The following is a 24,791-nucleotide window of genomic DNA, read 5'->3' on the forward strand; positions in this document are numbered from 1 at the left end:
AAATTAGGGATGGGGAGGGAAATCGGGTGACTTTTTGTCACAAAACAAGGAAGTAAAAATGTTTCTCCCTTCCCACCTCTAATTTGCATATGCAAATTAGGATCTGGATTCAGTTCTGTATTCGGCCAAATCTTTTGCGAAGGATTCGGGGGTTCGGCCGAATCCAAAATAGTGGATTCGGTGCATCCCTACTTTTTAGCAAACTTAATGTATGAAAAACCAAATGACAGAAATTATCCATTATCTGGAAAAGCCCAGGTCCTGAGCATTCTGAATAATAGGTCTAAAACCTGTACTTATAATTGCCTTTACTATTATAAAGGACAAGGCATCAGTTATATTTCAGTTATAGAATCGCAAGGCTCTTCTGACTCACCTTAAAGGGGTGGTTTACCTTTAAGTTAACTTTTAATATGTTATAGAATGGCCAATTCTAAGCAACTTTTCAATTTGTCAATTTTTTTTTATAGTTTTTTAATTATTTGACTTTTTCTTCTGACTCTTTACAGCTTTCAAATGGGGGTCGCTGACCCCATCCAAAAAAAATGCTCTGTAAGGCTACAAATGTTTTGTTATTGTTACTTTCTATTACTCATCTTTCTATCCAGGCCTCTCTTCTTCATATTCCAGTCTCTTATTCAAGTCAATGCATGGTTTCTCTGGGAATTTGGATAGGATACAGGTTCTATATATATATAGATATATATATATATATATATATATATATATAGATATATATATATATATATATATATATATAGATATATATAGATATATATATATAGATTCAGGAGAAGGCACAAGGTGAGTATATACCAACGAAGCAGTAAATATAAGTGCACAGGGGCCAGGTTTCACTACAACTACCTCTTTGTTCCTCTGAGTGCATATATAAAGAGCAGCCTGCTGAATGGAGCTTGTGTGCATTTGCATCAATAAAGTGCATTCAGCCCATTAAAGTAACAACAAAACCTATTTGTTGTCCATCTGTGTTGAGTGCTTGTTTGAAGTCCCTTTCTTGTATTTAATGCCCTGTATGATCATTAGAGCAGGAAACACAGGTTTTCCAATTGTGTTTGGTTTATGTAGTTTAACTTTGATTTTGGTTTAGAATTCCCAAAGGATACGGTTTCCATTTTTGAGCTCTGGCAGTGATAAAATGCCTTGTATGTTGTGCACTTAACCTCTTTCATACATCAACATGCAGCGCTGCAAAATATGTTGGCGCTATATAAATACATGTTAACAATAACAAGGAAAATACATTAGTACAGGTATGGGACCTGTTATCCAGAATGCCCGGGGTTTACCAGATAACGGATCTTTCTGTAAATTGGATCTTTAAATTTACTAGAAAATTGTGTAAAGATTAAATAAACCCAATAGGCTGGTTTTGCTTTGAATAAGGAATTGTTCAGTGTAAAAATAAAAATTGGGTAAATAGATATAGTGCAAAATAAAATATGTATCTAATATAGTTAGTTAGCCAAAAATGTAATGTATAAAGGCTGGAGTGACTGGGTGTCTAACATAATAGCCAGAACACTACTTCCTGCTTTGCAGCTCTGAGTGCTGAGGATCAATTGCAAACTCACTGAACAGTTATGTCCCATGTGGCCCTCCTTAAAGTCGCTGAGTTATATGAAAGTTAAATGAAAAGCCCAGAGTAGAATTTGTTAAGACATCCAGTCACCCCAGCCTTTATACATTACATTTTTGGATAACTAACTATATTAGATACATTTTTTTATTTTGCACAGGCTATTTTAATTTACCCAGTTTTATTTTTACACTGAGCTGTTCCTTTAAAGGAGAAGGAAACCTAGTCGGCGCAAACCCCCCACCCTCCCTCCCGTTTGTTGCCCACCCTCCTTCCTCCCCCCTGGCCTACCCGTCCCGCTGGGCAAATGCCCCTAACTTGTTACTTACCTTTCTGCGCAGGTCCAGTCCAGGGAGTTCACAGACGACATCTTCTTCCACGCGATCTTCTTCCTGCTGTGAACGGCGCATGCGCAGTAGGATCATTTCGCCGGTACGATCTACTGCGCATGCGCTTGACTTTTGGCGCATGCGCGTGACTCTTGACGCATGCGCAGTAGATCCGTACCGGCAAAATGATCCTACCGCGCATGCGCCAAAACGCCGTTCACAGCAGGAAGAAGATCGTGTGGAAGAAGATGTCGTCTGTGAACCCCCTGGACTGGACCTGCGCAGAAAGGTAAGTAACAAGTTAGTTGCCTTTGCCCAGCGGGACGGGTAGGCCAGGGGGGAGGGTGGGCAACAAACGGGAGGGGGGGTTTGCGCCGACTAGGTTTCCTTCCCCTTTAAGTCCTTTCTTAATTGGATAAAATGGAGTCTATAGGACACAGTCTTTTCGTAATTGTTAATTTTCTGGATAATAGGTTACTAAAAACAGAGGAGTTGGGGGTACCATAAACTGAGGCGTTGAAGGATTTATGTATTGACTGCACAGCCCTGCCCAGTAGCTACCCATCTTCTTTTCTGCTAATTCCCAGCACATACTCAGGGCTGCTGTCACCTACCTGAGCCAGGGGGACCCACTCACAATATACATTTCTATATATATATATATATATATATATATATATATATATATATATATATATATATATATATATATATATATATATATATATATATATATATATATATATATATATATATATATATATATATTACAATTATAGGGCTGCTTACTCTCTGGACTGGTACAGTACGTTTAGTATATCAAATATAGCATTTCTACAAAATTGAGAATAATTAAGGAACATTACCCCCCCCCTCTCTTCTTCTTCGACCTTTCCTTCACTGGTCAATTTATTATGTACTTGAAAAATCAATAAAAAAGTTAAATGATAAATAAATATATATATATATATATATATATATATATATATATATATATATATATATATATATATATATATATATAGCATTTCTAACCAGATTTAAGGTGTAACTTGTCTTTTCACCCCTCCATGCTGCACTGACATAAATAATAAAACCTCCCAGGCCTCCAAATGGTCATTATGGTTCCCCAGATTGCCCCATAATTAACAGCTCTGCAATTCCATTGGCCAGTTTTTTTTTATTATTATTAAACAGAAAGTCACAGCTTCTCCCAATAAGCAAAATAAAATGAAAAACATTATTTAATGTACATTATACAAGGTTGTCACACTCACACACAAAGTTTTCACAATAGTGTCCCCTTTTAAGATGATCCAAGTTATGCAAATAATTTCTTTTATTCTTGGCTGAACGCTTAATATAATCCTGTAGATGTAGAGCCAGGGCTAACCTTTACTTGTGGCTTTTCATTCAATGCTGCAAGTTGGTCAGTTTGGTTTTCCTTGCTCTATCCGATCCTCAGCTCATTCTCTAGGCCATAAATCTTGGCCTTTAAATTGCGCAGTTCCCCTTGAATTTTCTGTGTCTTTTTATTGCCCTGGCGCACGGCGTCCAGGATTGCAAGATCTTGATCTGGCCCAATGTTCAGCGTCACCTGAGAAAAGAATAAGAAGAAAAGCTTAACGGACATTTATCACCCCACCCCCACAAAGGGCTCTTGCGTACAAAAAAGTGTTTGCCTGGTTATACCCATGAGCCTTCAGATCTATGTTTAATCTACTAGTACAGTGACGCAGCGTTCTAAAGTTTGAACTCCCCCTTTCAGACTAGAATATATAACTGCTGCTCCCAATATTATGCCTATGTGTTTTCCCCTACTTGGTAAATAGTGTTAACACTTAATATTTTCCCTCTGCCATCTTGTTTCAGTGTACAGATATGTTTTTGTACACAGCAGTGAGACGTGTGAAAGCTATCTCAGACTCACCTTGAAGAGTTGCTTTTCTACATCCTTTAACCGCTGTCTCAGCAGCTTGATGTCAGTCTTATAGCCCTCCACCTCCATGTTGCGCCTTTTCTCCAGAGCTTCATATCTCTGGGTCATCAACTGCAGGCGCTTGGCCACCTTGTCTGAACGTTCCTGGTAGAAGAATAATATTCAGTGTAAATCTCACAACCGATATCAGGCAATTGCATGATAATTGTTGATAAAAGTTGTGGACATACAGCATGACACTAAGTGGACCAAAGTAGCAGGTATAGAAAATATGATTAATGTACTCACCGTTAAATCTGTTTCTCTGAGGTCGACAGGGGGACACAGGAGACCTATAGGGTAAAGCTAAATCCTCCAGGAGGCAGGACACTTGATTGACATTTTAAAGAGGGCGTGCCAGGACTACTCCAGCTTTACCCCTAGCACTTCCTCTTTTACATCAGTTGGTACCAAAAACTGGACACCAGGAAGAAAACAGAACAGGAACGCAAATGTAACATTTAACCATATACAAGCATGAACCGGGTGGGATGTCCTGTGTCCCCCTCAGAGAAACTGATTTTCGTAAATACATACGCCAGATTGAAGTTCCATATTTGTGTCATGGCATCGATCCCCTCTGCTTGTGGATCTCTGTAACGTGCGAAGAAGCGGTTGACCTTGCAATTGTTTCTGGAGGCCATCAGATCTATTTGAGGCTGCCTCCACTGCTGAATTAGTGACTGGAATACTTTGTGCTGAAGTTCCCATTCGCTGGGGTCTATCTGATGCCTGCTGAGGAAGTCTGCCTGAACATTGGACACTCCCGGGATCGAAGGTGGAAACGGTACCGCTTCCATGGTAGATACAATGGAGCCCAGGATCCTCATGGCCTAGTGAATAGTTGGATGGCGCAATTGTAATAGGTTGATTACTTGTTTCCCTAACTTGAGTTGTTTGTTCTCTGGGAGAAACACAACTCCAGACCTAGAAAGACCATTCGGTGTGATGGTCAAATTTGAGACTTGTCCCAATTGATCCACCATTCGAATTGCTGTATTAATTTGGTTGCTTGACTCAAGGTTCTTTGAGCTTCTTCCAGTGTATTGGCCTTGAGAAGAAGGTCGTCCAAATAGGGCATTACTCATATTCCTTTGAGTCTCATTGATGCTGCTGTGACTGCCATTAGCTTTGTGAACACCCTCGGGGCAGAGGATAGGCCGAACGGTAACGCCACAAATTGGTAATGGTGATTGTGGCATGCAAACCTCAGGTAACATTGGTGCGCTGGCCAGATTGGGACGTGGAGATACGCGTCCTTGATATCTAGAGACATAAGTAGTTGATTCGGCTCCATCCCCCTTATAACTGATCGCAATGTTTCCATTTTGAATTTTGCGGCCCTGATATATCGGTTCAAGTCCTTGAGATCCAGAATTGGTCGAAAGGTCCCCTCCTTTTTCGGTACTATGAATAAATTGGGAGTAGAAACCGTAAATTCTATGCTGGTGTGGTACTGGGACGATCACTCACACGTTTTTCATAATGTTGTTACACAGTTGTGGAATGCTTGTGCTTTTATCAGATCGGTGGGCACTATTGACATAAAAAATTTCCGAGGTGGAATTGCCCAGAAGTCTAGATGATATCCTTCTGACACTATTTCTCTCACCCAGGCGTCAGGAGTCCAAACCTCCTGAAACCGCAGTAGTCTGCCCCCTATTGCGGTTCCAGATGCGCTGTCCAGTCATGTGGAGCTGTGCTTGTCCTGGGATGACTTACCCTGGGCTTTATTTGGCTTCCAACTTGGTCGAGATTTGTCGGAGAATCTGTTGCGAAAGGTAGTTCTGCAAGGGGCATAAGAACGCTTTGTTGTCCTGTTATTTTGGCCTCAAAAAAATTTCCCTCTGCGGAAAGTGTTAGCTGACCTAGCTTTAGACTGAGGAAGGTACTCTTGCCACCTATGGCTTCAGAAATTATCTTTTCCAGTTCTTCCCCAAAAAGGCATGATCCCTTGAATGGAAGCAAAATGAGTGACTTTTTGGAACAACGGTCAGCCCACCAATTCTTAAGCCGAAGAGTGCGGCTACTGCCAAGGCTGAAGTACGTGCTGCCAGCTGGGCTGTGTCTGGTGCATCTTTGCTAACATAAGCTGGGCTTGCATCTGCCATTTCTTGAGCCACTTCGAGAAGGTTTGCTCTGGATGAACTGTCTTGAAGTCCTGATAATGCAGGACGAAGTGCTGATCCAGAGGCTGCAAAAACAGCTTTCAAGAATCCTTCCATCCTTTTATCATTTGGATCTTTGAATGCCGCTGCATCGTTCACCGGCAAAGTAGTATTCCTAGATAACCTTGAGACTGGTGCGTCCACAACTGGAGGTACCGTCCATTTATTAATAAGTTCTTTTGGAAATGGGTACATTTTAGAAAATTTGCGGTTAGGTTGAAATTTTCTATCTGGTGTGTGCCATTCATGACCGCTTGTAGTTGATCATGAGAAGGGAAGTCTGTTACTGTCTTGCGTTGTCTCTTAAAAAGACCCTTAGAGTGTAATTGTTGATCTTTGGGTGGATCAAGCTTCAGTGTTTCTAGAACTGCCCTTATGATACTCTCTACATCATGCGACATTTCTTTGTCTGCGCTTCCATCTTCCTCGTCCCCAGATTGGGAGCTTGAATACATTTCGCCTTCCTGCTCTGAAGAGTAGGAGGCATCAAGGGTCCTAGTTGGGGGGGGGAAGCAGAATTTTTGCTAATGACTGGCAGTTTGCATTTTTCCCTGGACCCTTCCTGTATCTTAGACATAGCCTTTCCAATGGAGTCAGCAATGGAGTCAGCAATCGTGCCTACGATGGAAACAGCTAGGGAAGGTATATTCTGGAGCGAGGCCAGCAACTGAGACAGCTGAATAGCCCACTGTGGTGCTGAGATGTCTGCTTGCATTCTGGGCACCGAATTCTGAGTATTTCCCTCATGTGAAGGAGACTCAGATTGGGCTTCTTGTAACTGTTGGGGTTCCATAGGTACTAGTGGTGCCCCTTCCCCTGGTGCGCAAGACCTGCAGAGTGGTTCTACCTGACCACTTGGAAATTTAAAATGGCGCTTAGTGCAAAATACTTAAACTGCGTCACCCCTGCTGCTGGTGCGTCCTCCACCCCAGGTAATTGGCCCCCCTGCCCTACCTTCTGCCATGCGTCCAGTCAGGTGCTAGGGGCAGCCCTTTATATATATTTATTTATTTAAACCGGAGACTAGTGGGAAACAGCTCTTCTCCGTAGTACCGCAGATAGGCGCGCTTCTGTGAGAAAACAAAATGGCCACTGCAAGTCTCGCGAGACCACTGACGTCACGGAGCTGAGGCCGGAGCCGGCACGCAGCCTAAAATGCCAGCGCCATCCCATGCACACTCGGTTACCAGAGCAGAAGGTAACCGGCTCCCTGCAGGTATTGACTGGCTATTGTGAGCTGTAGCGAGTGCAGGGGTGAGAGCAATACTGGTTGCGCAGGTGAAGGGTGGGGGTTTGGGACTGCTGTAACCGTTGCTAACTGCGGGTCCCCAGCAACGAAAGCATAAGAGATTTCTCTTAACGCAATTACTCAGCGGTTCCTGGCCAGAGTCCCTAGTCCCCCTCAGGTGTCAGGTTTGGATCTGGAAGGCCTCTCCTGTATGAGAATATGGCCCCGGGCAGTGTATTTCTCGCGTTGGGGGTTAACCTTGTGGGAACAAGAAGTCTGCCCCAAGTCTAGCCCCGGTTGTTAGCGTTAACCGTTGACCGAAGAATCCTTTAGTTGGGTCTAAAGACCGGCAGGTCCATCCTCCTGTGGACAGGACACTGACGTAAAAGAGGAAGTGCTAGGGGTAAAGCTGGAGTAGTCCTGGCATGCCCCCTTTCAAATGTCAATCAAGTGTCCTGCCTCCTGGATGATGGAGCTTTACCCCATAGGTCTCACGTGTTCCCCGGAGACGTCAGAGAAATATACATTCATCATATAGTATTTTCTTTAGAAAAAGGAAAATAGACACAACATAGGGGCCCTTTATAAGGTATTAAGTGCTCACCTTGAAGATTTCCCTCCCCACGTCTCCCTCCTCTCGTATCCTTCCAAGCTCATCCTCCAGGGTCACGCACTGTTCCCGGTACATTTCAGAGAGTCGATGGGCTTGTGCAAGTTGCTCTGTAAGGGACTGAATGAGCAGATGGATAAGAAACTGAAAACCATAGTATTTATATTCATACTGCTCATCTATGGACTGGTTGTATTGCCAGGGAATTACCTTCACTTCCTCACTGTGTGAGCTCCGAGTTGCCTTCTCAGCCAATGACAAACGCAGAATCTCACGCTCGTGTTCTCGCTCGTGTTCCCGCTCTTGCTCCGGGTCTATACTGAACGCCAGCTGCTCTCGGCAGCGGTCTAGCTCTCGGAGCAGCCGATCCTTCTCGGCCATCCAAGATTTCTCATTGGCCCGGCACTCAAATTTCAGCTGCAGGAAATCCCTGGTGCTCTCATACAGCAGCTTCTGGGTCTTGTTTAATCTGGCAAAGATTCACATTAGTTCTAGAGGAAGTATCCTGTGTTGTACAAGTTGCTTCAAACAAAGTCATTATCATTGAATATGGCAGGTTGCACCCTAAAGGTGTTAACAATTGGGCTGATTCCCATGAAATCCCGTGTACAGAATTTCATTTAATTCTCATGTAATACAGAATTCTTCCACATTTTGCACACACTCACTTATCAGTCATTGCTTTCATTTTGTCCTGGTCTCTCTGGTGCTGCACCTGAGCTTCTTCCATACGAACCTTCCGGTCCTCCAACAGAGTCTCTATCTGCTCTTTGGATAGTCGTGTCTGCTCTTCCAACTGGGCCTGCAGCGCCTCCACCTGGACAGAGGAAAAGGCTGCAGTTTAATTTCAGCACAAAAAACCCCCCAAAATTTTGTAATAAATTTAGGCCATTTAAAAAAAAAAAGTAAAAGAAAATGTCTCGTAGAGCAACAGGCAGAACCCCCATATCTATAAATAAATATGCAACGTGGATTTACCTGAAGCAAAAGAATCTGGGGGTCCTCCTTCTCAGCTGCTTTGGTTCTGTCTTGCTTCCCAGGTGCTTTCAGGGGCACCTGTTTTACACCTGTAGGTGGAAAGCAGGGGGTCAACTACTGACATTTATTTTAGACACATTGAAGCAAAATCCATGTTTACACAGCATTTCCACCATTTTAGGTGATACAGTTTTGAAGCACAAAACTAGTCACTAACCTGCCCGGCCTGAACGCTGCACTTTCCGGTCATACGGATCCCCAGACTGAACAGTGCGTTGGGGTATGGTGACCTGCAATCATTGAAAAATTAAAGGGAAAGTTAATTGGAGATGACACCTGGGCTTGTATTAGTAACATGCCCCTGAAGAACAGTAAGTCATTGCTTGCCCTGCTAGTACATACACAGATAAGAAGCTCTGATTCTCCCTAATGCCTGTTACTGTGCTGATACTTTCCCCATCACGCAAGTCTTGGACCAAACTGAAAAGCTCAAATGGATTTTCCTATTGCACATAATTGTTTTTGGGCCCTAGGAAGCCATGCCAAGAAACAGCTGACCATGAGAAAGAGGGCACCCCAACACTAGGGGGTAAAAATAATCAGAATACTATGGCTGGAATGAACCCAGAAGTAATCCAGTGCGTTCCTAAACAAAGATGACATCACACCTGGCAGACAAAAGATTATATATATATATATCTATATCTATATATATCTATCTATATATATATATATATATATATATATATATATATATATATATATATCTCTATCTATCTATCTATCTATATCTATCTATCTATCTATCTATCTCTATCTATCTCTATCTATCTCTATCTATCTCTATCTATATCTATCTATATCTATCTATATCTATCTATATCTCTATATATCTATATATCTATATATATATATATATATATCTCTATATATCTATATATATTCCCACAGGGGTTAATATGAGAGCATTTGAATTTATTGGAATACCCAGGGGTGCTTACCTTGCTTGGAGGCTCCTTGTGGAAGTAAGTAATGTCACCCTCGCTGGTCCCAACTAAAGCCAGAAGCTTCTGGATCTTCTTCCTATCCTCCAACTCTCTGCAATGAGCCAATAAATATGCATTCATCTCCCTGTCTCCAAACTCTGGATAACGATTAGAAGTGCTTAGGCACAACCCATCACTTAGGGGGTTATTTACTAAATTTCAAATTTATCTCATGTTTTTATTAAACCAAGCTCGACCAAACTCGCATCCACAAAGCACTGCGTATCTTGACAGCGCTATATAAATAAATGATGATCCACAATTTTATCTTATTCATCAATAAAATAACTCTAAAAAGTCAGGTCGGGAAAGACTCGATGAAATTGTACGAAAACTCGAATTGTACGAATTTTTCGGGTTTGACACCTGAATCGCTTATGGTTATCCCCCGAAAAGCGCAACTTTCTTGGAATATGAGACAATAATTTTCAAATTATAAAAGGGACATCTGCCACTGACTTCCACATGACCTCAGTGAGTTTGAGATGGCGGATTTCCGGATATGGATTTCTAGCAGCTTCAGGGGTATAATAAATCTGAAAACAATTCAAGGTTTTTTTTGTTCTCTAAAAGTTCAAGTTTTTGCCATAAAATTTTGAGCAGAAAAAAATTGAGTAAATAACCCCCTTATTGTGTCAAATGTGATGCCAATGTGATTGTCTCTTGTCTTTCAAGTAACTAGCTAGTTTCACACATTTCTTTTGTTCCTTGTTAATAGGGATTGCCTATGACTAAGTGCTAGGTAAGCATGAAACGTGTTAGGCTCCATGAGGGTTTTTTTTGATATTTTATAATATGTAATAAATTTGTATTTTTTGTTTCTTGGAGATTTTTTGTATTGAATAGGGAGGACCCCAACCTGTCAACGGGCATTTAAGAATGATAGGAAATGTGTCTCAGGGCATCATTATTTGTTACTGGTCCGGATCAAGAAAGACTTGGAGGAGAAGTGAAGGTTGGTCTGAAAATGATTGAAAGAAGGGGAGGGGCTCAAGGAGGCTTAAGCTGCAGGTCCATCTTCCCTGACCCATGGGGACATCACTAGTCCCCAGGGCAGCAGTGATCACTACTTTCAACCACCTCCAGGTAGCCCAATCCAATATTACCATTAAAGGGCATGTAAAGGCAAAAAAAAAATAAAATCACATTTTTACTTTCTTTAATGAAAATGAAACCTATCTCCCAATACACTTTAATTAAAAAATGTGCACTGTTTTTATAAGAAACCTGACTGTATGCAGTGAAATTCTCCCTTCATTTACTGCTGTGGATAGGAATTGTCAGACAGTCCCTAACTACTCTGCAGGGAAACAATCATACTTATGAACAGCAGGGGGAGCCCCTTCCTTACTTCCCAGCCATGCAGAACTCAAGCAGCTTTATTTGTTTCTCTGTAGAGCAATCGGCAACTGTGTAGAGCTTTGTATTGGATTTTATTTTTGCCTTTACATCCCCTTTACTGTTTCCAACTCCAGCTGCAGGGACAAAAAGCTCATGGAGCAAGATTTAAACAGATAAACTGGGATTCTATTTGGAGGATTATTTTGCTGCAGCCACTGGTTCTGCAGAGTTGGAGAAAGTTTGTATTAAACATTACAAAAACTATAAAATCCACATTAGATTACATGACAACACAGGACCCAGTGCAGTCTGTATATTCTGATTATTACCGTATATACTCGAGTATAAGCTGATCCGAGTATAAGCCGAGGTACCTAATTTTACCTACGAAAACTGGGAAAACTTATTGACTCTAGTATAAGCCTAGACACAACTACAGCCCTGTCTCCCAGCAACGCACATTCCGCCAAAGAGACTCCCCAAGCGATCAACCGGACTTCTTTGCAAAGTTGATGGTGACAGAGAATTGTGCAGAGAGTGCTGTGTGATATTGCCATCACTGTTAATCTTTCGTATAACCAACAGAGGGTGCTGTGTGATATTGCCATCACTGTTAATCCATTATACAACTAACAGAGGGCGCTGTGTGATATTGAAGTCACTGTTATTCTTTGATACAACCAACAGATGGCGCTGTGTGATATTGCAGTTACTGTTATTCTTTGATATAACCAACAGATGGCGCTGTGTGATATTGCAGTCACTGTTATTCTTTGATACAACCAACAGATGGCGCTGTGTGATATTGCAGTCACTGTTATTCTTTGATATAACCAACAGATGGCGCTGTGTGATATTGCAGTCACTGTTATTCTTTGATACAACCAACAGATGGCGCTGTGTGATATTGCAGTCACTGTTATTCTTTGATATAACCAACAGAGGGCGCACTGTTATTCTTTCATAAAACCAACAGAGGGCATTGTGGGATATTGCAGTCTCTCCCCAAGTGAACTGTTGGTATAGGAATGATTAAAAGTGACTGCAATCTCAGCTACTGCCCGCTGACCCGAGTATAAGCCGAGGTAGACTTTTTCAGCACATTTTGGATGCTGAAAAACTCGGCTTATACTCGAGTATATACGGTAATCAGTCTTGCTGTATCGCTTCTGGCAGATATTATTTGACTTGTGCTGTTTGATCATTTATGACGATCTCTAAGCAGCCCAGACCACACTGAGCATGTGCACAGTCTTGGTCTTGAAAAGATGTTTAACAAAGTTACAAGATGGTGACCCTCTGTAGCCAACTTTGAAAGCATAAATTTGTTTGATTAGGCTTGTGGTGTAGTAAGTTCATGTTTATGTTTATGTTTAGTATACAAAATACTGCATTTCTAGCCTTATTCTATCTTACACTTTAGTTGCCCTTTAAAGGACCAGGAACAGTAAATTTTTTTAAAAACAATATGTTAGTATACAACGAAAAAACCCACCAAGACTAATTAAGCTTTAAAACTGCACATCCTTTATTAAGAAATAACTTACCGAAACTCTGCTTGCGCTCCTCTTCAGAAAAGGCGATCCATCGTGCTGCAGCACAATGGATCGTCGCCGTGTCTGAAGAGGAGCGCAAGCGGAGTTTGGGTAAATTATTTCTTAATAAAGGCTGTGCGATTCTAAAGTTTAATTAGTCTTGGGTTTTTTTTTGTGGTATACTAACGAATTTTTAAAAAGAAACTTTGATGTTACTGGTCCTTTAAGATACATAATTCACAGAAAAGACCAAGTAGCACATAAGCTATTAAAAAATTAGCAGTAAATTATGTGCAAATACAATTCTTTCTAACGCTATTGGTGTATTCGTCCAAGACTCTTTTTTACATGTGGGGTCTGCTCACCTGATTTTCAGCCTATCATTCTCTGAGTACAGGCGCAGTACATGCTCACGTTCCTGGAATAGATAAACCTGCATGTCGCTCAGTGCCTTCTGCAGTTCTGCAATCTCTTCCTCGCGCTGACGCATCTCCCACTGCAGCTTGTGCTGTTGAGAGACAAGAAGGGTGTGTAATTAGTGCACAGATACACTTCTGCTGCACTGCTGTAGCTGACTGCGTACACTTTCAGCCTCAATGACCACCTGTGCTATTGGACGGGATCTATGATAACTGAATCCTAGCGACAAAAAAAAAAATAGGGGTAGCATTTAAACTCGCCTAATAGAGAGGTGTGTATCATCCTGCACCCAACCGTATCCCATCCACTCGCAAACCTGGCAAGCCACCTGTATTTATAGACCCACGTCCAACCTGCCTGCCCTTCACTGATGTCACTGAAGAAGAATCAGGGAGAAGAAGACGAGAGTCAATAAATATGGACTGCCAGGGGTAGAAGTAAGGCATAGTAAGTTCATGTTCTGGGTGAGCAAAGGAAGAGTTTGGCCTGGATATGGATATGTGGATGCCACCGCACCATGCATTCCAAAGGCATACCAAAGAGTCGATTGTGCAGTATCCTAACTGTCTGCCTAATTTTAAGTTACAGCCTGGGCACGATTTGCTAATGTAGGTTCCTCATGGGATTGTGGTTTCCTCCCACGAATTGAAAACTTACCGTCGGGTTGTCTCCTGATAAAACTGACCCTAAAGTGAGTGAATGCAATAGATTGTAAGCTTCAGTGGGACAGGGACTGATGCATATTCTCTGCAAAATATGTCAGTGATATATTGCTCTAAAACAGAGACACATATTGACCTGCTCCTCATAGGTAGCTTTGTATTGCTCCAGTCGCTTTACTAGATCCTCATGTTCCTCGTCAAACTCAGCGATCTTCTTGCGGTAATACTCTAACAGCTCTCTGGATGGGCGCAGGAATGCCAGGCGCTCGTTGATTGGAGGCAGTGGAGTGGAGTCCCCTCCGTTCTTCTGGGTGTGGCTGGAACTTATGGTGGTATCTTGCAGGGAAGGTGACCTGTACCTAAGAAAGCAGTGTAGAAACTGAATGGTCTATGAAGGTAAAAAGCCATGTCATATCCCCCCTTAAAGGAACAGTAACACCTGTGTTTTATAGTAATGAAAATATCATGTACTGTTGCCCTGCACTGGTAAAACTGATGTGTTTGCTTTAGAAACATGACTATAGTTCATATAAACAAGCTACTGTGTAGCAATGGCGGAAATTGAAAAAAGGCTATATGGCACAGGTTAAATAGTGGATGACAGAAAACACCATTATGTTCTACAGGGCTTATCTGCTGTGTAACCTGAGCCTTTTCTCCTTTGAATGACTGTCCCCACTGCTACACAGCAGCTTATTTATATAAACAAAAGTAGTGTTTCTGAAGCAAACACAGCTGTTTTAGGGTAAGGGCACACGCTAAGATTCGGGGAGACAAACCGCCTCTTCTTTGGCCACTAATCTCCCTGAAAAGCCTTCCTGTCGGCAAGAATCTAAATCGCCAGTGGGATGGCACTTGGAGCACTTAGTTTTTCAAGTAGCCCAAAGTTGTCTCACAGGGAAACTTCGGAAAACGAAGCACTCTGAGTGCCATCCCACCAGCTATTGAGATTATAGCCAATGGGAAGGGTTTTCAGGGAGGTTAGTCGATGAAGAAGAGGCGATTTGTCGCTGGGCCACTAAATCTCCCTTAATCTTATTGTGTGCCCTTACCCTTAGAAGTGCAGGAAACCACTGCATTATATTTATATTACTTTAAAGCACTATAATTGTTTGATGTTACTGTTCCTTTAAAAGGTTGAGCTTAATGGACATGTCTGATCCCAATATTTCCCCTTTTATATCTATAAGCCATAAAAATATAAATCTTTAAAGATATCCAATATCAAAAAGGTAGAATACATAAAATACATAAAATAAAGGTGGTTCACACTTCAATATCCATGCTTTATACCATAAATGTCACCAGTGTCTTTCGGGCTCCTGCTTGATACCTTTTTCAAGGTTAAAACTAGCAAAATGAAAAGTACTATTTATACCATGTAGCAAATACTATCAAACAATAGCCACAAAAACAAGACTATATCTTATTAGCTATACAGGTGCCAACTAGTTATACATGTCTCCAGTGACTTTGAGTAGTTATATTTTAAATTATATGTATGTAAAAAAAAAAAAAAAAATTATATATATATATATATATATATATATATATATATATATATATATATACACACACACATATATATTTTTAAAAGAGACATATAGGATTGGTAAAAAATCACCTTATATTGTAGGCAAAATTTAATAATATACGGTGCTGGTTTTAGTTTGGGCTAAAAATTAATATTTTTAAAAATGTCCAATTTTTTGGAGCTCCCTATAGATCTGCTAAGGTTCCTGTCTGTGTTTCAAATGAAGGGTGCACATGTCCTAATGGTCCCTGCCAGAAGCACAGTAGCGCAGGAAAAATGACAGGCTTCTGTTCCCTATCAGGTCCACTTAGCCGCGGATTGGTTCCTATTGTACAAAACCTATTAAGGTTTTGCGGATATTTTCCAATAAATCAGCCAAAACACTTTTTTAATCACATTCCTTCTATATTTAAAAGAGTATACTGCACTGGCAGATTCTTCTTTTTAGACAATATGGGGCTTCCGTAATGAAAGGCACTAAGTTTGCCCAGGGCAGTTACCCATAGCAACCAATCAGCAGGTAGAATTTAACAGTCACCTGTTTAAAAGCAAACGCCTTATTGGCTGCTATGGTTTACGGCTCCTGTGCAAATTTACTGCCATTTATTACATATGAAGGTATGTCTCCTTTAAAGATATGTGCTATGAATATGCACTGGGTTGCCTTTGTTATTGTCTTTATAAATATATGTTCTTCCTGAAAAACAAAAATTGTGCTTTAGACTCACCTTCCTCCTCGCAAGCCATGTGGAGGTGAAAAGTCCATATTTTACACCCTTTTTCAAAGATCACCAATTGCCAGCTACAAGAAAAAAAGGGAAAATACGCTATTTTAATCAGATGAAAGTAGTAACGAATACTTACTGTTTGAGCTAAACATATATAAATACACACAGACGTATACACGCTGAGCTTGATGGAGAGGAACAAGAAAAAGCTGACCAAACTGTATGATCTTGTCCTAAATGAGGTGGATTTTCTGATTGGCTGAACAGATGGGTTGCCCACTAGGATGCAGCTGACTGGTTTATGGAAGATAACTCATAGTACAGGTTGATCCAGGGACTGGTCCCATTGCCATTTTGGAGTCTTCAAATGCTTTTTTTTTGCCTTCCTCTGGATCAACTGCCAGTTAGACAGATTATATAAAGACTTAAAAGGTTGAACTTGATGGACATGTCTTTTTTCAACCTAACTTACTATGATTGGATCAGATTAATGCAATGTCACCACTGTATAGTATGGAGATCTGACCAATTAAGTCAGATAAGGTGGCCAAGCATGGGCCTGACCAGTACAGTACTCCTGCTGATTAACCTGTAGGCCGACTGGATGGATGCCATGCTAGAGGCCATAGAGATGCATGGGCACATTTCACTTGGTCTATTTGACCAAATGACAGATATTTCCATCAGAAAAGACAATTATGTGATCCTGGTGGATTGAGGATTGCCCATCTACTTGCTATAAGAGTCCCAGCCAGTGACAGCCTAGATGCAGGACATTGTGTGGCTAGCTTAACTCTCTTCTGGGAAATCAATGAACACAAAAGTTCAATAGAAACTGGAAAAACAGGACACATTGGAAAAAGAATAAAAAAAAGTAGTAGTTCGTTAAAGGGGTGGTTCACCTTTAAAGCGGAAGTTCACCTTCCAAACACTTTTTTCAGTTCATTTGTTTTCAGATTGTTCCCCAGAAATAAAGACTTTTTTCAATTACTTTTTCATTATTTATTTTTAACTGTTTTTCCAAAATCTAAGTTTAAAATTTAATGTTCGTGTCTCTGGAGTCTGGCAGCTCAATAATGCAGGTGCCGATTCTAAACTGTTACAATTTTGCAACATTAAGTTGATACATTTTTCAGCAGAATCTCTGGAGTATTAGCAAATATTGTATCAATTCCAACAGCTGCCTTTAAAGGGGTTGTTCACCTTTAAGATAACTTTTATTATGTTATAGAACGGCCAATTCTAAGCAACTTTTCAATTGGTTTTCATTATTTGTTTTTTTATAGTTTTATTAGTTATTTCCCTTTTTCTTCTGACTCTTTGCAGCTTTCAAATGGGCGTCGCGGACCCCCTTCTAAAAACAAATGGTCTGTAAGGCTACAAATGTATTGTTACGTTTTATTAATGATCTTTCTATTCAGGCTTCTCCTATTCATATTACAGTCTCTTATTCAAATCAATGCATGGTTGCTAAGGTAATTTGGACCCTAGCAACCAGATATTGGAAACTGCAAACTGGAGAGCTGCTGAATAAAAAGCTAAATAATGCAAAAACCACAAATAATAAAACATGAAAACCAATTGCAAATTGTCTCAGAATATCACTCTCTAGTCTACACCATACTAAAAGTTATCTCAGAGGTGAATAACCCCTTTAATGAAACCCAGAGATTCTGCTCAGCAGGGACAAAAGATAAGAAATGTATCAATTTAAAACAGTTGAAAGGGTCAGTGACCCCCTCTCCCAGAGCTGCTTTAGAAGGTGATAAATGACACTTCAAAACAGTGACACATAGAAAATAGAAAGTAATTAAAAACAGTCGTTATTTCTGGTGATCTGAAAACAACTAGTTGTTTGAAGGTGAACAACCAACTAACTTTTAGCATCTTATGGAAAGACTAATTCTAGTTTAGATTTTTGGCTGCTGCTGGCACAGGTACATATTTGGGGGCAATATGATGGAATTTTGGCTGCTGCTGGCACAGATACATATTCAGGTACAATATGATGGATTTTTGGCTGCTGCTGGCACAGATACATATTCAGGTGCAACATGATGGATTTTTGGCTGCTGCTGGCACAAGTACATATTTGGGGCAATATGATGGATTTTTGGTTGCTGCTGGCACAGCAACATATTTGGGGGTAATGTGATCGATTTTTGGCTGCTGCTGGCACAGATACATATTTGGGGCAATATGATAGATTTTTGGCTTCTGCCGGCACAAGTACATATTTGGGTGCAATTTTGTGTATTTTTTGGCTGCTGCTGGTACAGATACATATTGGGGGCAATATGACCGATTGGCTGCTGTTGGCTCAGGTACATGGGGCAATATGGTGGCTGCTGGCACAGGTACACAGATGTTTGGGGCAAAGTGATGGATTTTTGGCTCCTGCTGACACAGGTACAAATAAGGGGCAATATTTATTTTGGCTGCCGCTGGCATAGCTATAGATTGGGGTAACAATATGGTGGATATTTTGGTTTATGCTACAGATTGGGGGTAACAATATGATGGATGTTTTGGTTTATGCTACAGAGATTGACTGCAGTTAGCACAGGTACAAATGGCGGCAATATGAATGGTAAGGTGGGGAATAGTATTATAGGACAGGGTGGAGGCACGGATTGAAGCCCTTGCCTGGGGTGCCAAAATACCTTGGCCCGGCCCTGTTAGGGTAATTCGGATCCTAGAAACCAGATGGCTGAAATTGCAAACTGGAGAGCTGCTGAATAAAGAAAACAAAATCACAAAAAAAAGAAAACCAATTGCAATTTGTCTCAGAATATCACTCGTTAAAGGTAAGTCCCCCTCACTATTTATTATCTGTATAGAAGGAGCCTGTAGCTCCCAGTGGCTGGACGTGCCTGTGTATAAGGGACAGACATTAGTACTAGTTTGTCTGTACATAAATGAGCATTACACAGGCCATGCCTTTATATAAAGAGGCCACACAGTATATTGTACACTACTCAGCAACCACAAAACTCTATAGTTTTAATACATTTATTTATATAACCCCTGTCCCCCAAATGTTACATTGCACCTACCTGTCCCTCAGCTTCCAATTCTGCTACCAAGGCAACTCCGCGCTTCTCCTGCCGCCAGCTGTCTCCTCCCTTCAAACTGCCCGATTCCAAACATCCCGCCTCCACACGCTACACCAATCAGGCGCCCGCTTCATTCCGGAACTACCGTCCAGCCACTCAGCAAGGGCGATACTTTGAGTCGGCTCACCGGGGTGACTTCTGGGATTTGTAGTTTTCTCTATTTTTGATCTGCGGCGCTTCCTGTGACATTAGGCCCCTGTTTAAACTACAATTCCCGAAACACAATCATCGCCTCAAATTGCAGATTCCAAGACAAACGCCTGACATGCAAAGGGCATTACGACACCTCCGTATTTTGTATCTGCACACACTATATGTGTTATTCTTGCGTATTATGATTAATAATAAAAATTATAACAACACTTGTTTTCAATTCAGTCTGTTTCCCTCTGGCAGTGACTAGTCTCAAGAATTTGACTTCAGTGAGAGAAAGAATATTATAGAACCCCTTTTCCATCAAGTACTAAGAATGGTCCCCCAAACCAGTTCTCTTTATACTTATAAAATCAACGACCACCAGAGTTAAAAAAACTTAAAATATCAATAAATTACCAGCTATATATTCTATATAGAAGTGTTTAAGCTATTCGTCAATTGAGATTAATAAAACATCAATGAACTGACCGAATGGCACCTGGGAATTATGGAAGGTTGATTATTGATTGGTGGTAATTTATAGCTGCCAATTTATTGATTTTTTTTAACTCCGGTGGTTGTTGATTTTGAAAGTATAAAGAGAACTGATTTGGGGGACCATTTTTAGTACCTGACGGAAAAGGGGTTCTATTCTTTCTATCACTGAAGTCATTTATTGAACAAATCAGACCTCAGTTCTATTCAAGTGGATACATTGGAAGTTATTCATTGAGGATATCACTCCTTACCTAAGATGGTCTCAAGAATTTGTATTTCTGATTTCTGAAGCTGCTGACGTATTCTCTAGTGGCCAACCAACAGCCCATATATGATGGCTGGCTCCCTAGGGCCCTTAGACTTTGGCTTTGTCTCTTATGCAGGGTCAGGTCTGCCATGAGAAAAGGTGAAAACATTGTGTGCACCACTAGTGATTTAACTCCCACCAAAACATCCCCCTAAATAGTGACTGTATGTGGCATCTTACAGCAGCCCCTCTGGTATTTTGCCAGAACCCACCAGTCTAAGTGCAGGAAAGGTAAGTGCAGGGGGTTTGCATTGGCTCCACCACATTGGGGGTGCAAAATGCCAAGAAGTTCCCCATACCTTACATACATCCCTAGTATACTGAAAAGGTGATATATAGTCTTGACTTATTTGATTTTGAATTAAAAAGAAAACTCATAAGACATTGCCTAATCATATGCTGCCCTAAAACCATACAGGAAATTCATTAGGCAATCCATCAGGCAGGTGCCGGGCTGGGCCAAGCAGACTCCTTAGGCCAAGCAGGCTCCTTAGGCAACCCAGCCAGACACACCGCTCCCCACAGTGCCCCCCATGTACATGCATGCAAGTGTGTGCACACTCCACACATGCCCCTAACAGAGTAGAGGCGGGGGAGGGGAGAGTGCGGCAGAGAGTGTCAGAGGGGAGGGCAGAGGAAAGAGAAGAGATTGGCAGAGGGGAGTAAATACGGACTAGGGGGTAGGCAGACCGGTACCTGTCCAGTTCCCCTCCCCCCATCGTTGCGCCCCCAGGCACAGGTGACACTTCTGCCTACCCCTAGTTCCTGGGCAGGTGGCAGACAATGGGAGCTCTGTTAGACTAGGAAAGAGGTCAGGGCAGGTGTCTGATAATGGAAAGTCCATTAGGAAGGAAAGAGGTAGGGGCAGGTAGCTGACAACTGAATTTCCATTAGGAAGAAAGAGGTTGGGGTTGGTTGCTGACAATAGAAAGTCCATTAGGAAGAAAAAAGGTTGGGCAGGTAGCTGGCAATGCAAAGTCAATTGGGAAGGAGAAGAAGAAGTTGGGGTTGGTTGCTGAAAATAAAAAGTCCATAAGGAAGTAAAAAAATCAGGCAGGTAACTTGCAGTTAAAAGTCTGTTAGGAGGAAAAAAGTCAGGCAAGTAGCTGGATGGAAAGCCCTTTCGGAAGGAAAGAGGTTGAGGCAGGTGGCCGACAATGGAATATCCATTAGGAAAGAAAGAGGTTGGGATTGGTTGCTGACAATAGAAAGTTCATTAGGAAGTAAAAAGGTCAGACAGGTACCTGGCAATGGAAAGTCCATTAAAAATTAAAGAGGTTGGGGCAAGTGGCAGACAATGGAATGTCCATTAGGAAGGAAAGACTATGGGATTGGTTGCTGACAATAGAAAGTCCATTATTAAGGAAAAAAGTCGGGCAGGTAACTGGCAATGAAAAGTCTGTTCGGAAGGTACGAGTTCAGGGCTGGTAGATGGCAATTTGGAAGGAAAGAGGTTGGGGCAGGTAGATGACAATGGGAATTAGGAAGGAAAGAAGTTGGGGCAGGTAGATGACAATGGAAATTAGGAAGGAAAGAGGTTGGGGCAGGTAGATGACAATGGAAATTACGAAGGAAGGAGGTTGGGGCAGGTAGATGACAATGGAAATTAGGAAGGAAAGAAGTTGGGGCAGGTAGATGACAATGGAAATTAGGAAGGAAAGCGGTTGGGCAGGTAGATGACAATGGAAATTAGGAAGGAAAGATGACAATGAATATTAGAAAGGAAAGAGGTTGGGTCAGGTAGATGACAATGGAAATTAGGAAGGAAGGAGGTTGGGGCAGGTAGATGACAATGGAAATTAGGAAGGAAAGAAGTTGGGGCAGGTAGATGACAATGGAAATTAGGAAGGAAAGAGGTTGGGCAGGTAGATAGCAATATAAATAAGGAAGGAAAGAGGTCAGGGCAGGGAGATGACAATGGAAATTAGGAGGGAAAGAGTTGGGGCAGGTAGATGACAATGGATATTAGGAAGGAAAGAGGTTGGGGCAGGTAGATTACAATGGAAATTAGGAAGGAAGGGGGTTGGGGCAGGCAGATGACAATGGAAATTAAGAAGGAAAGAGGTTGGGGCAGGTAGATGACAATGAACATTAAAAAGGAAGGAGGTTGGGCAGGTAGATGACAATGGAAATTAGGAAGGAAAGAGGTCGGGCAGGTAGATGACAATGGAAATTAGGAAGGGAAGAGGTTAGGGCAGGTAGATGGCAATAGAAATAAGGAAGGAAAGAGATCGGGCAGGTAGATGACATTGGATATCAGGAAGGAAAGAGGTTAAGGCAGGTAGATGGCAATATAAATAAGGAAGGCAATAGCTCAGGACAGGTAGATGACAATGGAAATTAGGAAGGAAAGAGGTTGGGGCAGGTAGATGACAATGGAAATTAGGAAGGAAAGAAGTTGGGCAGGTAGATGACAATGGAAATTAGGAAGGAAGGAGGTTGGGGCAGGTAGATGACAATGAATATTTGGAAGGAAGAGGTTGGGGCAGGTAGATGACAATGCATATTAGAAAGGAAAGAGGTCTTGGCAGGTAGATGACAATGAATATTAGGAAGGAAGAGGTCAGGGCAGGTAGATGACAATGGAAATTAGGAAGGCAGGGGGGTTAGGGCAGGTAGATGACAATTGAAATTAGGTAAGAAAAAGGCAAGTAGCTGGATGGAAAGCCCTTTCGGAAGGAAAGAGGTTGAGGCAGGTGGCCGACAATGGAATATCCATTAGGAAAGAAAGAGGTTGGGATTGGTTGCTGACAAAAGAAAGTTCATTAGGAAGTAAAAAGGTCAGACAGGTACCTGGCAATGGAAAGTCCATTAAAAATTAAAGAGGTTGGGGCAGGTGGCAGACAATGGAATGTCCATTAGGAAGGAAAGACTATGGGATTGGTTGCTGACAATAGAAAGTCCATTATTAAGGAAAAAAGTCGGGCAGGTAACTGGCAATGGAAAGTCTGTTCGAAAAGGTACGAGTTCGGGGCTGGTAGATGGCAATGGAAATTTGGAAGGAAAGAGGTTGGGGCAGGTAGATGACAATGGGAATTAGGAAGGAAAGAAGTTGGGGCAGGTAGATGACAATGGAAATTAGGAAGGAAAGAGGTTGGGGCAGGTAGATGACAATGGAAATTACGAAGGAAGGAGGTTGGGGCAGGTAGATGACAATGGAAATTAGGAAGGAAAGCGGTTGGGCAGGTAGATGACAATGGAAATTAGGAAGGAAAGATGACAATGAATATTAGAAAGGAAAGAGGTTGGGGCAGGTAGATGACAATGGAAATTAGGAAGGAAGGAGGTTGGGGCGGGTAGATGACAATGGAAATTAGGAAGGAAAGAAGTTGGGGCAGGTATATGACAATGGAAATTAGGAAGGAAAGAAGTTGGGCAGGTAGATATCAATATAAATAAGGAAGGAAAGAGGTCAGGGCAGGGAGATGACAATGGAAATTAGGAGGGAAAGAGTTGGGGCAGGTAGATGACAATGGATATTAGGAAGGAAAGAGGTTGGGGCAGGTAGATTACAATGGAAATTAGGAAGGAAGGGGGTTGGGGCAGGCAGATGACAAAGGAAATTAAGAAGGAAAGAGGTTGGGGCGGGTAGATGACAATGAACATTAAAAAGGAAAGAGGTTGGGGCAGGTAGATGACAATGGATATTAGGAATGAAAGTGGCTGAGGCAGGTAGATGACAATGGAAATTAGGAAGGCAGGGGGGTTAGGGCAGGTAGATGACAATTGAAATTAGGTAGGAAAGAAATTGGGGCAGGTAGATGACAATGGAAATTAAAAAGGAAAGAGGTTGGGGCAGGTAGATGACAATTGAAATTAGGAAGGAAGGAGGTTAGGGCAGGTAGATGACAATGGAAATTAGGAAGGAAAGAAGTTGGGGCAGGTATATGACAATGGAAATTAGGAAGGAAAGAGGTTGGGCAGGTAGATAGCAATATAAATAAGGAAGGAAAGAGGTCAGGGCAGGGAGATGACAATGGAAATTAGGAGGGAAAGAGTTGGGGCAGGTAGATGACAATGGATATTAGGAAGGAAAGAGGTTGGGGCAGGTAGATTACAATGGAAATTAGGAAGGAAGGGGGTTGGGGCAGGCAGATGACAAAGGAAATTAAGAAGGAAAGAGGTTGGGGCAGGTAGATGACAATGGATATTAGGAATGAAAGTGGCTGAGGCAGGTAGATGACAATGGAAATTGGGAAGGCAGGGGGGTTAGGGCAGGTAGATGACAATTGAAATTAGGTAGGAAAGAAATTGGGGCAGGTAGATGACAATGGAAATTAAAAAGGAAGGAGGTTGGGCAGGTAAATGACAATGGAAATTAGAAAGGTAAGAGGTTGAGGCAGGTAGATGACAATGGATATTAGGAAGTAAAGAGGTTGGGGCAGGTAGATGGCCATAGAAATAAGGAAGGAAATAGGTCAGGACAGGTAAATGACAATGGATTTTAGGAAGGATAGAGGTCGGGCAGGTAGATGACAATGGAAATTAGGAAGGAAAGAGGTTGGGGCAGGTAGATGACAATGGAAATTAGGAAGGAAAGAGGTTGGGGCAGGTAGATGACAATGGAAATTAGGAAGG

The 24,791-nt window shown here is 41.7% G+C and overlaps 1 protein-coding gene across 3 annotated transcripts; it reads right to left on the minus strand.

The window, feature by feature from the left end:
- Positions 1 to 3,100: 3,100 nt before the first annotated feature.
- On the minus strand, positions 3,101 to 19,369 carry ccdc77.L (coiled-coil domain containing 77 L homeolog). Of its 3 annotated transcripts, none has more exons than XM_018241140.2 (12): positions 19,214 to 19,369; positions 16,158 to 16,231; positions 14,032 to 14,254; positions 13,179 to 13,321; positions 9,893 to 9,989; positions 9,109 to 9,181; positions 8,892 to 8,980; positions 8,582 to 8,730; positions 8,124 to 8,382; positions 7,908 to 8,033; positions 3,860 to 4,012; positions 3,101 to 3,526 (listed from the first exon to the last, which is right to left on the minus strand). In XM_018241140.2, exons 2-12 carry the CDS (start codon positions 16,193 to 16,195, stop codon positions 3,380 to 3,382), a joined length of 1,497 nt encoding a protein of 498 aa, XP_018096629.1. In that variant the 5' UTR covers positions 16,196 to 16,231; positions 19,214 to 19,369; the 3' UTR covers positions 3,101 to 3,379.
- Positions 19,370 to 24,791: the final 5,422 nt, after the last annotated feature.

This window comes from Xenopus laevis, chromosome 3L, assembly GCF_017654675.1.
Source record: "Xenopus laevis strain J_2021 chromosome 3L, Xenopus_laevis_v10.1, whole genome shotgun sequence".
Classification (NCBI taxonomy): Eukaryota; Metazoa; Chordata; class Amphibia; order Anura; family Pipidae; genus Xenopus; species Xenopus laevis.

Coding starts and splice junctions, on each gene's coding strand:
- ccdc77.L (XM_018241140.2), bottom strand. CDS start 16,195: ATGGACTTTTCACCTCCACATGGCTTGCGAGGAGGAAG. Junction 14,255..16,157: donor CATGGCTTGCGAGGAGGAAG/GTGAGTCTAAAG, acceptor CTGCTTTCTTAG/GTACAGGTCACCTTCCCTGC. Junction 13,322..14,031: donor AAGCTACCTATGAGGAGCAG/GTCAATATGTGT, acceptor GTCTCTCAACAG/CACAAGCTGCAGTGGGAGAT.